The 15298-nt window shown below is 38.9% G+C and overlaps 1 protein-coding gene across 6 annotated transcripts in view; it reads right to left on the bottom strand.

The window, feature by feature from the left end:
* FNDC3A (fibronectin type III domain containing 3A) overlaps positions 1-15298 on the bottom strand; it is a 120780-nt gene that overhangs the window by 6427 nt on the left and 99055 nt on the right. For all 6 annotated transcript variants that reach the window (XM_065053421.1, XM_065053438.1, XM_065053432.1 and 3 more), the window contains 9 exons: positions 12531-12669; positions 10761-10829; positions 9309-9427; positions 6648-6753; positions 6379-6554; positions 5196-5309; positions 4223-4372; positions 3411-3694; positions 1154-1363 (listed from right to left, as the gene is read on the bottom strand). In XM_065053421.1, the coding sequence (XP_064909493.1) occupies positions 1154-1363; positions 3411-3694; positions 4223-4372; positions 5196-5309; positions 6379-6554; positions 6648-6753; positions 9309-9427; positions 10761-10829; positions 12531-12669 (1367 nt within the window). The remainder of the gene's footprint in view (positions 1-1153; positions 1364-3410; positions 3695-4222; positions 4373-5195; positions 5310-6378; positions 6555-6647; positions 6754-9308; positions 9428-10760; positions 10830-12530; positions 12670-15298) is intronic.

Consider the following 15298-nt stretch of genomic DNA (forward strand, 5'->3'; position numbering starts at 1 on the left):
ACATCGCTTTTACGCAAAGAGTACTACAGCCTGTCTCTTGGGAAAAATGATGAAAAGAGTATTTTCAGAAACACTTCTGCACTTGAAACAATAAGAAATCACAGCAGTGTTTTTTTTTTGTTATCTCCTCCTTCAAAATCTTTAGCTTTCAAAATTAGGTAGCTAGATGTTCAGCTTCTTGCTCCTTTGCAACTCTCCCTTACTACACCTAAGAAAGTCACGGATACAACTGCTCTTGTAGGTCATTGTCAGAGATGGGTGAGTGATGAAGCTCACTCAGATCCGCACAGGAGGCCACACTCACTCACAGCACACACCAGGTCTCTCTCTGAGAGCTTTGTAGACTGGACACTTTCCCTCACGTTCTAATTCTTACATAGAGTGATCTTGGCATCTCTCATTTGACTTCAAATTTTGGTATCCCCAGGACACAGCACAATTCCATCTCTTTCTGCAGGGGTTATCGTCTACTTTTGTTTAACTTCAAAACAGATTGTACCTGCACATGACCCAGTCTTTGGTAATGGCAATGAATTTCTTTCCAGTTACGAGCCTAATTTATTTTCATTACAGCAGAGCATTTTCACCTAGCAGATCTAGTTTGTCTCACTGTCAAGCTAAAGCTGTTCAGAGACTCAGACAGGTACGCAGTGCAGCAGTATTGTTCATTCTACCATCTAGGCAAGGACAGTTGCTGTACCATCTCAGCTTACATTCCGATTTAACATGAGAGAAGGGATCCCTTGAAATAATAATTTGTACTATATGATTTTATTTTCCACTTAGTATAATTGCATATAAAGACAACAGAGAGTGAAGAACTCACCCTTTCCAGTATCAAGTATATAAAATTCACAAGAATGATTAGACTTGCTACCTTGATGAAAGACTTAACTGTGAGAGAGAAAAATGCGCTGGTATGAAACACTTCATTAAATTCTTCATATTGAACTGTAAATAAAAAACCTACGAAGTTTTTCATCTTGTACTACCTAGCACAGAATGCTAGAGCCCTTCTCGCCTGGCCAGATGAGATGACCTCCTATATCTGCTGTAAATTCAGCCCAGTGTATGGAAATTGGCACTTTGCTGCCATTTCCCAAGCACCAGACCGCAGTGATACAGGGCACATTAAAGCAATGCAAAAACCAACCTTCCGTTCTTATCCTCCATTTGAAGGTGGTACTGAATGGAGTCAGTTAATGCTTTTGCAGCTCCCTCTCCCCACTTCAGCTTGAGAGTCTGAGAACTGTACGCAGCACATTCCAGGCGAGGTGGATCCGGGGGAAGAGGCTTTGTTTTCAGTTTTATGGTGTGGCTGAAAGGACCTGCTCCCAGACTGTTTAGGGCTTGAATTCGTACTCTAGTGTTTGAAAAAAGAGAGAATAATTAGCCTGAAATTAGATTCTAAAAAATAACTGCTTGTTTCCACCATTCACATTCAAGAGAGAATAACAATATCAAATAGATGGGACTTTCTACCCTGCAGACTTTTATCAATATTATGCTTTGATAGACTGTCATGAATATGCAGCTGTGTCATTTTCCTCGCCATGTTTTAAGGAGCTGGATTGATTAAAAATAAAAATACGTTAGCATATTTGCATCATTCACATTAGGGAAAAGATGCAAAAGTTACTTCAAGAGTGGTTCATCTTCCTGACCCTGCAGGCCTGGTACCAAAATATTTGATACTCACATTGGAGAGATGAGGGAAGGTAAATAAACCCAACCCCCAAGAGAGGAATCTTTGGCTACCGTATCAGGTGAGTTCAAGGATGACCACAGGGAAGTTTTACATGCTTTTGGAATGGATCTGTTCATTCCTCTAGGTGAACCTGCTTTAGCAGGTGGGTTGGACTAGATGATCTCCAGAGGTCCCTTCCAACCCCAACCATTCTGAGATTCTTTGATACATGAAAATAAAGTGATGGTGCCCAGCTACCTCTCTTGCTGCTTTAACTGGTACCTGCATCTGGGTACCTGCAAACGCACACCATCTTGGGGCTGCTTGGAAAGGGAGAGGGGAAAACTAGGAGTCAAAGGACACATGGTTGGGGGGTTTGTAGAACTCAAAATTCAGGGATAATATTTTTTTTTGGATACTTAACGGAAAACAATGCTGGCATTTGGTTTACAAGTAAGAATTTAAAGAAGTAGCCAATAAATTTATTTCTAAAAATGAAAAAGCAGAAAACAGAGAACTCTGAGGCTCTTTGCACATCTCACAGGTAGCCATAGAGAGCCAAGTGTGTCTAACCTCATTTTGCAGACTAACACTTGCTTGTCTAAACTAGTATCTAGGTAACTGCAAAAAGTAATCGCCATAATTAAATTCTGAAACAATCAACCACACAATTTAAAAATTATGAAACACAAATGTGTGTGCAGGCTTCTGAATAAATATTTACCCCTCACTACAGTAATATTTAACATTATGCTAATTTATTATAGCACAGAACAAAGGTTAATAGATGCAATTTTTTATTTGCAGAAAGAGTTGACAGTGTATTCTATAAAAGCACTTTTGTGGGTAGAAGTCCAGAAATATCTTTGCAATAGAAACTTCTCATTTTTCAGTTTGTTGACACAGAGAGCAATGACTCTTCAAATTGCTAGCATTATTGTTAAATACTTATAAGGCACACAGAAACACTGTAGTCTAACATACAGCATTAAAAAAGTAAACCCAAATTTTTACGGATTCAGAAAACTACATAGCCAGATGATATCCTAAATATTCAGTGGGAACGACATTCTCCTTTAAGTTTTAAAACTGAGAACATGTTTTTGTAACAGGACTGTAGAATGTCAGAATTATTGATTTTTACATTTATATTTTTCAGTAACCCTTAGGCCAAACACAAGGGATGATTTTAGTGACGGAAATTCTTCAAAAGAGATTTAAAATTGACTGATAGATTTTCAAACCAATATTCTTCATGCTGACCACTACCCGAATTCTTCTTGTTTCTGCAGAAAATGCATTGCAAGTTGCGATGAACTGTTGTCAGATCAAACAATCCAGTCAATAAAGACTGGACACGGTCCTTGCTTGGATGGATTTTGTCACCAAACAGATTAGAGACCATCTATGAAACAACCAGTCCAAAAGCCAGATACGAATCTGAATCTGTAATCTGAATTTAGTTAAACTGACATATTAACCAGAGAGATACGGCAGATCTACAGCAATAAACACACTAAATTGTTCTTGAAATAAAATAAACCGTCAGAGCTCAATCTACTTATGAAGATCATCATTACAAAGCTTCCTTTTCCTCCATTGCTATGTACTTGTACTTCGCTGACTCGGGTAGAGAATAAAAAAAATATAAGGAAACAAACAAATAAAGAATCTGCTCTTGTGGAAGAAACAGCAGGCTGTCGCATAACTGTGCATGGCGTACCTGTAGGTAGTATCTGGCTGTAAACCATCTATCAAATAGCTCAGAACCTTCCCAACAGTTACTGGCTGCTTATCTCCAAAGTCTATGCTGTAGCCAAGGATTTCAGATCCATGGTCACAAGGTTTCTCCCAGCTTATAGCAAGGCATGTGGAAGGAGAATAATATGGACTTTCCACTTCATCTTCACTTAGTCCCCGAAGACACGTCACAACGGCAGGTACGGAGGCCGGAGTCATACACGCCACCACTTCGCTGAAGGGGCCGGCACCTGCAACATTCACTGCCTGCAAATGCAAGCAGAGCGCATTTTTACAGCAGGGTCGATTCCCGTTTCCAGATTTCACTAACAACAGTTCACAGAATCACAGAATGTCAGGGATTGGAAGGGACCTCAAAAGATCACCTAGTCCAATCCCCCTGCCGGAGCAGGAACACCCAGATGAGGTTACACAGGAAGGCGTCCAGGTGGGTTTTGAATGTCTCCAGAGTAGGAGACTCCACAACCCCCCTGGGCAGCCTGTTCCAGTGTTCTGGCACCTTCACTGAGTAGAAGTTTCTTCTCAAATTTAAGTGGAACCTTTTGTGTTCCAGTTTGAACCCATTACCCCTTGTCCTATCATTGGTTGTCACTGAGAAGAGCCTGGCTCCATCCTTGTGACACTCACCCTTTATATATCTGTAAACATTAATGAGGCCACCCCTCAGTTTCCTCTTCTCCAGGCTATAGAGACCCAGCTCCCTCAGCCTTTCCTCATAAGGGAGATGCTCCATTCCCTTAATCATCTTTGTTGTCCTTTGTTTTACGTCTTTACCTGAACCCTGCAATAGTATATCGTGGCAGGCAAAAGCCCTTTCACTTCACAGCTGAGCCCGGGCCCACAATAGGCGATCTGCATGCATCCTTCCACACCGCCCCACTCCAGTCGATACTCCGAGACGTCGGCACCATTACTCACTGGAACCTTCAAAATGGATACAAATACTCAGAACTTAATTTCACTGACTCAAAAAAATTCAACCCAACTCACCACATCTATTTTTTTTTTTTCCCCACAGGAATGTTATCCTCCAATTTCTTTACTGATTTTTCATTTAGTACAATACAAATAAATCAGAATGCATTACTGGCCTTGGGTGACCTGTACTTTCAAAAGACTATTTACGGTTGCAGAGACTGCTCTATACAAAATAATGGTGATTTCAGTTGCCTTTTTTGCTGTACTGTCCTATAACTCAGATACTTCATCTCAAGCCACCGTAAAGCCATGTTTAAACAGTATTCCCAGATAGAATCTTTCTTTTTACAAGCTTAATTTTTATCTATTGCATTTTTAAATCAGATATCTAAGTACTATGGGTTTATAGGAAGTCTGTATGGCTTTTGCTACATTATTACTGATGTAATTATATAAAATTAAATCAGCTTATAAAAACTGTAAATGCACAATAACTTACTGTATTATGTGGATATATTTGCTCTGAGGAAAGATAAGTACATTAAAGAAATATTTTAAGAGCCTGCATCACTTGGAAATACAGGGCAGCATTTGTGATAAAACTCTTAAACAAAAGAACAAAGTTAAGATCTCAAGTACCTGCAGGCTGCCAACTTACAGCTCCCATATAACGGTATGATGAATGACTTGAAGGTTTTACATACCAAGTACTGGATAATCAGGTAAGTATGTTTAAAAATGTGATGAAAAACAGCCTCGAGCTTTTAAAGTTGAACTTAACAATGTAGAAGACAATCATGTTAAGACAGGTGTAACATGGAATTCTTACCTCCCATGATACCTGAGCACACGCAGCAGATCTGCACGCCACTTGAGGGGGTTTGCACTGATCCGGTGGTCCAGGTGCTGTAGTTATTTCACATTTTTCCGAATAAGGTCCAAACTGTTAAAAAGGGAGTTGATATAACTAATTTGTAAAAATAAAATTACTACTTTAAAAATAACAGTTTACCATAGTAGGGACATATAACAGCAGCCTGAAGCTTTGTATTATTTGCTTATGAAATAAATCTTTGTGGACTGTGGATTCAGGATTTATTTCAGTATCTGACTATTCTCCAGCACAGCTGTAAGACTCTACTTGTAAATACAATCAGAATAAATTTGACACTTCAAATTCTCAGGCGAAACAGAAAAATGCTATCCAAATCCCTATTTTGAAGTTATGCGATGGCTGCACTACAACAGAACACCATTTGTAACTGCCTATTTACATAAAAGAGATAAAGGATTAAAAAAAATGCCTGAGCTATAAACCACTGTTTGCCGGGGGCGGACAAAATGTTAGGTCAGTGCTTTCAAGCCTTAAGCTGCAGACCTCTCCACAAGCAGTGTCAACTGGTCATGATAATTTTTATGAACAGAATGTTATTGAACAAATGCAAGTAGCCGTGCCTCCCTGTCTTTAAATCAGGACTTTGGATACATAGTTAAATAAAGCTTTTTCTACAGCAACAATTAATTTAAACACATTTAATGCTCCAAATAGAGAAAATATTATTGTATCTGATGAAAAATACTCAGAAATTAAACTAAATCTAAAAAAGTCAGGAAACACATTATTCTAGAACACCAACAGCTGTAAAAATAAAGGTCAATCAATTTACAAAGCTGTATACAGAAAATAATTTACTACCTTACTTCACATGAGAATATCAAAATTGCAACAATGCTTTGATAAAGTACTTGGCATTTCCCAACCATTTCCCAAAACTGTTATTCAGATATAAGACAGAATTAGCTATTTTCTCTTCCTTTCATCTAAAACCATCATTATTATAAACTGGTGTTTAACTGTCTATTCCCACACACCAATAAGGTATGCGAATCAAATGACTCTACATCAGGAAAACCTCATTTTAAAATGACTCTTAAATGCTTATTTTAAAAGGGAAGATCCTTAATAGTGGTTGCAGCCTCCGGAACTAATTTCATTTTAAACCATTCCTTACCCCAGCCTTGTTAGCTGCTCGCAGTCTGAAGTTGTACGTCCTTCCTGGAAGAAGGCTGCCTACTGTGCATTCAACATCAGAGCCCTGGTAAACCTCTCTGTGTTCATCGGTTTCTGTCTGAAACATTTCCAGACCATAGCAGGTAACAGGTGAACCACCGTCTACCTGAGGTGGTCCTGAAAATAAGAGAAAAAGAGAAAAGCGTATTTAATTTTAACACACAACACATTTGGATCCCTTACGCTTGCTAATATTTGTAATAGAATTACCCCAGCGCAGCTGAATTTCTCTTGCTCTCGGTCTACCCTGTAGCCTTGGGGGTGGGCATGGACCAGGAACCACCGCTGGTGTCTGCACCAGTAAAGAATCAGATGCCTACAAAGGAAAGGCAGATTAATGAAGTCATCTAGGCCAAAACAAGCACTATCAATTATGCCACAAGTAAAGACTTGAGTCAGAAACAAGGTCTTCCATTTTTTGAATGACATCTTCAAACACATGAAGTGATCTGGTATGTATTTGTCATAATACCGATATAAAACATACCACAGTAATCACATATACACAAAATTAGCTTCTGCTTTTGTGTTTTAGTACACACAAAAGGGTAGAACTCAAAGCAGTAGTTCAGTATCAGTACAAACCTAGTATAGATGCTTGAAATATGACTTATTCAATATAAACTCATTCCCTTTTCCATCAAGCTGCAGTTTAATGATTTCTAAAACTTTATTCTAAGGGTTGTGTACTTTCTGTGCAAGAACATATCAGAAAGGAAAAGTCGGCAGAAATGTCAATCAGAAGAGATTAAAAACAATGGAGATTTCAACTTTTTCATTGCTTAGTAATACTTAATGTGCAACAAACTTCCACCTCTGATTTGAAGCATCTGCAAAAATACACAGCATAACAACACACAGCAGATGGCATTGCCTATTCTGGGTGCAGACAGAAATGAGTCAGAGACACTGCGGGGTCATTAGCTTCAGTGCGATACAGAACTAATGTGAAGTTGGTAAGCCTTTTAATTTACAAGAGAGATGCATCTTAGAATCTCATTTCACAACTGCTTTCTATGTATGTTCCAGAAAGAGTAGATTGGAAGCTCTGCTGCTTTTCAGTTCCTTTGAAATGTATCGTTGCACTGAACAACAGATGCTACTTAAAAGGAAGAACGTTTCTCAGGAGGCATATGTCCATGACAAACTACAGAAAAGTTTTATTACATCATTCTTTACTATTTTTCTGTTGATTTCTGACACCTTCAGAAATTATCAGGACTTTCTGAAAGTTATCTTCTTTTTGGTACTCAAATAATTTTTATTCTATACTAACTGAGTTGAGCTGTGGGGAAGGAAATTGGCAGAGGAAAGGTCACCAAAGACGCAGATGCACTTGCGGTTTGGTGACAGGGCACTATCCTGCCTTCTCTTCCCCCTGTACAACAGCGAGCTGAGCTATGGCAGGGGTGACAGTGCTGCAGCTGAATCAGCACCAAAAGAGTCCAGAGTAATTACAATAATTTGGCTTAAGTTGGAGGGTTCAGGAAGTCTCCTAGACACAGCACCCCCTTCCATAGTGAGTGGCCTGTCTTTAAGCCTCAGCCAAATTTGTAGGTCACCTGTAGTACCTACGCCAGAAAGGAGAATGGTGACCACTCTTGGTAGTGGCAGCTCTGCCGTTGTCACACAGGGCTTCCTGAGTCTGTGAAGGCAGTGGTTGCCCAGTACGGATCAGCAGACTCACAGTCAAACTTTACAGTGTCTTCTGTACCATGAATAGGTTTATCATCCCAACTTCAGCTGAAAACACTACTGGGAACATTCACCGTGGTCTCACAGACCATCAAGTCAGGAGTCTGGAGTATGGACTGAGAGCCATGAGGTTGGTAGCTCTGCGACCTTCTCCCGGACAAGTAGTGTGTGTGTAATATACAACAATTAAAGAAGTACAGCTAGGGTTTACTTTCTGAAACAGGTAACTGATTCATGAATACAACTCCCTTAAAATAAATGAGCTATAAGATGTTAGATGTCCCTGCTCATTGCAGGGGAGGTGGACTAGATGACCTTTGAAGGTCCCTTCCAATCCAAACTATTCTATGATTCTACGATCCTAATCCTTAAGACAAGGTGGCTGTGAGCAAGGCTGGCTGCGCAGGGGACTTCTAGGGGGAGGAAGAACACACAAATTTAATGTAGTAAAGGGTGGGTGGGGAAAAATGCAAACACCAAGAATGGAAGGCTTTAAGATTTTCAGGAGATCAGCTTGACAGCGAATCCCTGCTGGAGAAGTCTGCGGAGAGCCGGGGCTGGCTTTGTTCAACCTGCTGCTGGGAAGAAGGGACAAGAACACAGAGTGACATTTGGGCACTGGAGGCTGAACTACATCACAGAAGTGACAGTGCAAGTGCATGTGTATCTAATATGTATATATGAGGGAGAACAGTATGGCACAGCGAATTGTTTGGGAATACTGGAAAGCAGAGAAATGTAAACATTGCATTTGTGGCTGGGTCAGCATGGGAAGAGGCTACAGAGCCAGGGGAAACGCTGCCTCGTCCCCTGCCCATGGGGCTGGCCGGGCTGCTCAGACATGGCATTCCACAGGGAAAATATTACATGTACGCTGCTGTCTTGGCATACACCTTAAGGAATGACATCACACAGGACAAGACATAGTTTCTCTTTCTGTAAATAAGAAAAAGCACTTTAAACAAAACACAGCATCAGAAAAGAATAATCACATTTATTTCTTTAAGAAATGGCCAGAAACCTGAAATACTGTGCATCGATATTGGAACCTTTTTGAGATAGTAATTACAGTTATTTTGTTAGGGACTTCTGTACAATATTTGCTTACTAACTACTGGACCAGATTTTCTTCAAGAGAGAGACATTTTATTTAATAAAAATATTAGCTCATATTACCGTGCTTTGTCCTCCTTCCCCAATGCAATATACACGTAAGCGATAGGAACAACCAGGGTTTAGTCGGTCACACACATGTTCCCTAGCAGCTCCACTGTATATTGTGTCCCATTTGTTTCCTGAAAGGTTAAGAATAAGCATGCAATGAAGCAAGGTGTAACTTGTCACACTTCAATACCAGCCACAGTAGGTATCCAAGCTTTACTAAATATGTGCCTGACATTTATAAAAACAAAAGAAAACAAAAAACTTTAAGGTTTGCTCTCAGTTTCCTGGAAAAAGATCTAACCTTTTCATAAAGATAGTTTCCTAGATAAATTTGTGTAGATCTGAAGTGAAAATATGTTCCTTATTTGGTATTCACATTAACTAGGAGTGAATTTACTTGTAATGAAGCAGTTATTACTGGGCCAGCAGGCACATTCAAACACCATAATAAAATAAATAGGAACGATACAAAAGCAAAAATTTCCATTGAAAGAACTTCTAATTACAACATTTATTTTGCGAACTGTAACTACAGTCTACAATTGATAAAGCTTGTTCCTGTATTCCTGAATGGCCCAGCACCCCCTGAAATACTGATTTCATTCAGACAGAACCTAAAACCAGAAACTCTTTAGCATTCTCTCTCTCCTTTTAAGATATTAAGCAGGGAACCTGGGGACTTCTACTGAAATCTCCAACAACCTAATTCATCACAGAACTTAGAGAACTGGGAATGAAACATAACGCACAGCTCACTAAATGTGCATGAAAAGCTCAGGGAAGTCATTCAAAACGTGACTGAATGCGGACACATGATGCAGAAAGGAAAGTGACAGACTAAGTACCAAAAGTGTACCATGTGAGACCCCTGACAGGGCTGCCCTTACAATCTGGGGACAGCGAGCTGTCTTAATTTGACACACCAATTTCACTCTCAGTGTGACTGTGTTTCTGAGTTTAATAAGGTTACTTAAGAGGTCTGGATTTAAAAAAAAAATTAACTGGGTAGCTTTATGTCCAGTTTAGAAATATTGTTAATTTCCTTTCTGTATGAAAAGATAGAAGAGCAAATAGCAGAAAGAATGGTATCCTAGCTGTATCACTGCTCTACTTTAATAGTGACAAATGGAGTACTAGTTTTTCTTTTATCTGTCACACATCCAAAACCACATGGCCCTGTGTTTCTGCCCTAAAATGTCTGAAATGTGCGATTTCCTTTCCAAAAAAGAATACACCGAAGTGATAGGTTGAACATGAAGCATCTGTTTTGACAAGTGTTGTGGCATCTTTTTTCTAAGCCAGAGGAAAAGAACTTCTTGTACTACAAGCACCAACATCCCTATTTTTAAATGGCAGTCCTTTGCAACAACTTTTCTTCTCATCATACACATTTTGTTCTTCCCACAGGCACAAACACACACAAAAGAACATAGCTGAATGCCAACATATGCTCCTAATACTTACCACTTAAGCCTTCAGAAATTTCCACAACGTATGTATTTATTGCTGCTCCTCCATTGTCTTTTGGTGGATCTATAAAAAAATAGCAATACTCCAACTAAGCGAGGCAAACTAAACATTTTTGTAGCTTTTGAGGAGAATTTACAAAAGGAAAAATCAACAGCCAACTGGAGATGGGTGAGTATTTAGACAGGTAGCCACAGCATCCTGGCTTAGGACAGCAGCTAAGCATTTAAATTGTCCACTGTGCGAGGGTGCTGGATCACAACCCTACTGTAGTGTGCAGAAGAGTGACAAGTGAAAAGGGCACCTCAGAGGTGCCACCGCAAACATTTCAGTTACACAGTTACTCTGAAGTGCCATGAAAGGCTGTCTGGTTATGGCTTCAGGGACATAGATCCCAATGGTCCTGTAACTTGGACTGTAGATAGGAAAAGATTATCATACCGATTTGCAAATAAGAAATTTCAAAATAATTTAAGGAGAGCATTTCAAAAACCTACATACTTTGAGAGAGAATAGAAGTCATGAGCTCTGTACTGAAAACTTAACCTCTTGAATTTTTGATACACCACTAGAAATTAAGTGCACTATCCTCCCTGGTACAATATTAATGTACAAGATATGAACCTACTGACCTGTCTTTGACATATAATCCTACTACTCTCTCAGAGCTGACTTAGAGAACAGCAGAATTAAGATCTTGTGGCAAACCAATATTACGGACAGATATAAAGACAGCATGATACTTTAATACAGAAGGGCAGTGCTGCCACAAGATTATATTCTGTATGTGCAAATGGTGATAAATAAATGATAAACAAACAAACAAACAAACAAACAAACAAACAAATGAGACTCACTACACAGCACATAGCACTTTTTTGCTTTGAAGGTAACAAATTACTCCAAATGAAAAATAAAATCACATTAATTATCACTCATGAAAAGCAAAGGAGAGCATTACTGTTCAAAATAATGACTATTAAAAGTTTTATAAATAAATAGAAATTTTAGAATTTACAAATTAGGTATTTCTAATAATTTCATACATTGCGTATCACCCATAAAAGATGAAGCATCAGGCTCCAATGTAGCAAAACACTCTGGAAAGATGCAAGCCTGGACTTGCTGAGTCTTACTTATACTCTGAAAGTAGCTTTCTTATTATTAAGGCAAAATAATTAAATACACTATTAAACAGAAATAGGTACTAAGTTTAATTACCTGCGACAATAAATAAACTTTTAACCGCTGTTTTCTGCTAAACTACTGCATCACACAGTACTTTTTCACCTTCTGTTTCACAGCATAAGGGTAAAACAAATGGGCCTAAGGAAAAGTTTCTTAAGATCCTTAGTGAATAAAAACATTCAACTATCAAACCCAAACACTTTGAAGAGACAGGCTGAACTTGGATCTTATATTTTGATTAAAAACCCAGATTTTTGTGGCATCTACTTTTTGTGACAGAGAAACAAAACTTCTTGGTACACAAATTAACACTACTGATTTTTTAATTATTGTAGTCCCTCGCAATAACAGTCCCTATTACAATTTGTATATTATCTTCCCACATAATTACACTATTATACTGCCACTCTAAGTATTTTGAATCAATATTTTTTGTCTTAGTTCCATGAAAATGGATCATAATGGCTCGGCTGACTGAAGTGTTACTGCAGTAAGATCTGGCTTTCTATATAAAAATACATTTATGTATATAGAAAATATAGAGAACATACTCTAAACAGAGCTGGACAACCATCTTACCCCAGATTATTTTAAAACTCTGTGCGTGAATTTTTCCTTTCACTGTGGGTTTTGAAGGTGCTCCAGGCTTGTCTGGACAAGTAATGTATTCCACTGTCTCACTTGGACTGCTTTTCCCTTCTGAGTTATAGGCAATGACCTGTAAATATATTAAAAATATTATAAACAGAAAAAATATGCTGGCTAGTGGTATTCTACTGTGTCACTTGAACTGCTTTTCTCTTCTGAGTTATAGGCAATGACCTATAAACATGTAAAAAAATATTACAAACAGAACAAACGTGCTGCCTAGTGGTATTCTACTGTCCCACTTGAACTGCTTTTCCCTTCTGATTTATAGGCAATGACCTGTAAATACATAAAAAATATTATAAACAGAATAAACGCGCTGGCTAGTGGTATGCTATTCACTGTTAATAGTAATGTCAAATTAATTTATATGTATGCTTAGATAGCTACACAATAAATTATAACAAGAACTAAAGCTATGATATACCTTCATTTTACATTTTAATTGTCCCATAGTTAGACAATCACTATACTGAAATTTAAAATTCCTGCAAATCACCAGGAAAAAAAGTCATTTAGTACCCCCTCCTCCGCCCTGTAATGGTGAATTCACAAATCAAATAGCCTTCCATATCCCCCAAATTTTAAACACTGGTGCATGAAGTCAGGCAGCTGCTTAGGATACTTCAATGTTGCCTGACTGTAAAAGGCAATCAGGACATGCAAATCTCAGTGACACAAATGGAATCTGTGGGTGCTCAATATAGCACAAGCCACTTTATTTCAAGTCAAGGATCTGAACATTTGTTTTTTAAAACCAGTCTAAGAACTGCTCTTTTTAACTGAAGTTGTGCCATTTACTGATAACAAAATATATGCATGAGAAAATCTTTTATAAAAAACATGGAAACAACAGACGATGAAAAAGACACACAGCAAAGCGGTAATTTTAAAATTTTCACTGAAGGAACCTGGAAGTATTAAAATTTCAATTGCAATTCCTTTGCCGTTGAGGTACTGGTATTTTCATGTAATTAAATAACAAGCAAAAAATGATGCTTTACCCAACTGCTGGAAAAACCTGAATAATTTGGATTAATTATGTAGCGCCCTCATGTTACTACTTTATCTTCTCTTAAGGAAATAGATTCAGAGATAAAAAACTGCTTATATAGGTAAGTTGTATTAAAACCAGCAAACATGATATAAACTCTTCAATCCAAAGGGAAATCATGGCAAAAGGTGTAACTGGAAGTTATTTACAGGCACACGAAGGGCAAGAAGGTGATTAGATTTATCAAGGTTAAGTCATGTTCAACCAACCTGAGTGCCTTCTACGATGAAACAACTTGCTCAATAGATGCGGGGAGAGCTGTGGACATCATCTACCCCAATTTTAGTTTGACATGGTCTCCCCCACATCCATGCAGACAAGCTGCTAAGATGCAGACAGGACAGATGGACCCCAAGATGGGTATGGAAAACTTGGTACAACGCCAGGCTCAAAGTGGGGTGGTTAATAGTTCAAAGACAAATTGGCAGCTGTTCATGATTGGATTTCCTCAGAAGTCAATACAATGTTAGATACTACTTGATATCTTCAGAAGTGATCTTGATGACGGGAGTGAATGCACCCTCCCCATGTTTGCATATGACACCAAACTAGGAGCAGAGAGAGACATGCAGAGATATGCACAGAGAGACTGACAGGCTGGAAGGTTGCAGCAACAAGAGCTGTGTAACTTTTGACAAAGGTAAATGTAAAGTCTTGCACCTGGGATGGAATCATCCCAGCAGCAGCACAGGTGGGGTCTGACTGGTTAGTTGGCTTTTCTTTTCTCAGCTCTGTTGAGAAGGACCTTGGGGTCCTGGTGGAAAGCAAGCGCAACAAATCAGCCAAGCACCCTGGAGTAGCAAAGGCATATTGTTTCATGGGCTGCATTAGCAAGAATTTAGCCAGCAGAACAAGGGATATGCTTGTGCCAGTTTACTCAGCACTTTTTGGGCTGGAACACTGTACCCAGTCCGGGTCTCGCATTTCAGGAGAGACATTGAGAAACTGGAGAGAGTCCAGAAGAGGGCCAGCGTGATTAGAGGGTTGGAGAACCTGACACAGGAAGAAAGGCTGAAGAACTTGGGTTTACTCTGCCTAGAAAAAAGAAGTTTCATAGGGGGGGTGTGGATTCTAATCGCAGTCTTCTAATACCCAAAAGCTAGTTAGAAAAGAGATTAAGATCCTCTTTTCACAAGGATCTGTGATGACAGGATGAGACAATAGGTTTAAGTGTGTTAGGGAACTTTCTGGCTGCATATAAGAAAATAAATTAAACACTACGAAAATAGGCTGCCCAGGGAAGTGGTGGAATCTCCCTTGCTGGAAATACTGAAGCCTCAGGTTGACAGGGCTGGGACAGAGGTGAATTGCCTAACTTAAGGTCCTGCTTTCTATACAAATTTGACCCAGATGATCCCCAAACACCCCTTCCAACCCAGACTTTTCTGTGATTCTAGGAAAACAAATTGCTGCTATTTTTTGCTTTCTGGTTGTGTCTGCAGTTACTTTGCTACATATTCCTATTTATTCACAGCAAAAAAAATAACCTTAAAAAAGGGGGTTTGGCTTTTATATTTGTTTTAAAAATGAGCAGAATCAAAATGACAGCAGCAACGTTAGACTGAGAAAAGGCAATGTGAGCTAACATGTCTCACAGACACTAAGTCTCCCGATACAGTTTACAAGATTAACAATCATCTGGTTG

The sequence above is a fragment of the Columba livia genome, chromosome 1 (genome assembly GCF_036013475.1).
Source record: "Columba livia isolate bColLiv1 breed racing homer chromosome 1, bColLiv1.pat.W.v2, whole genome shotgun sequence".
Lineage (NCBI taxonomy): Eukaryota > Metazoa > Chordata > Aves > Columbiformes > Columbidae > Columba > Columba livia.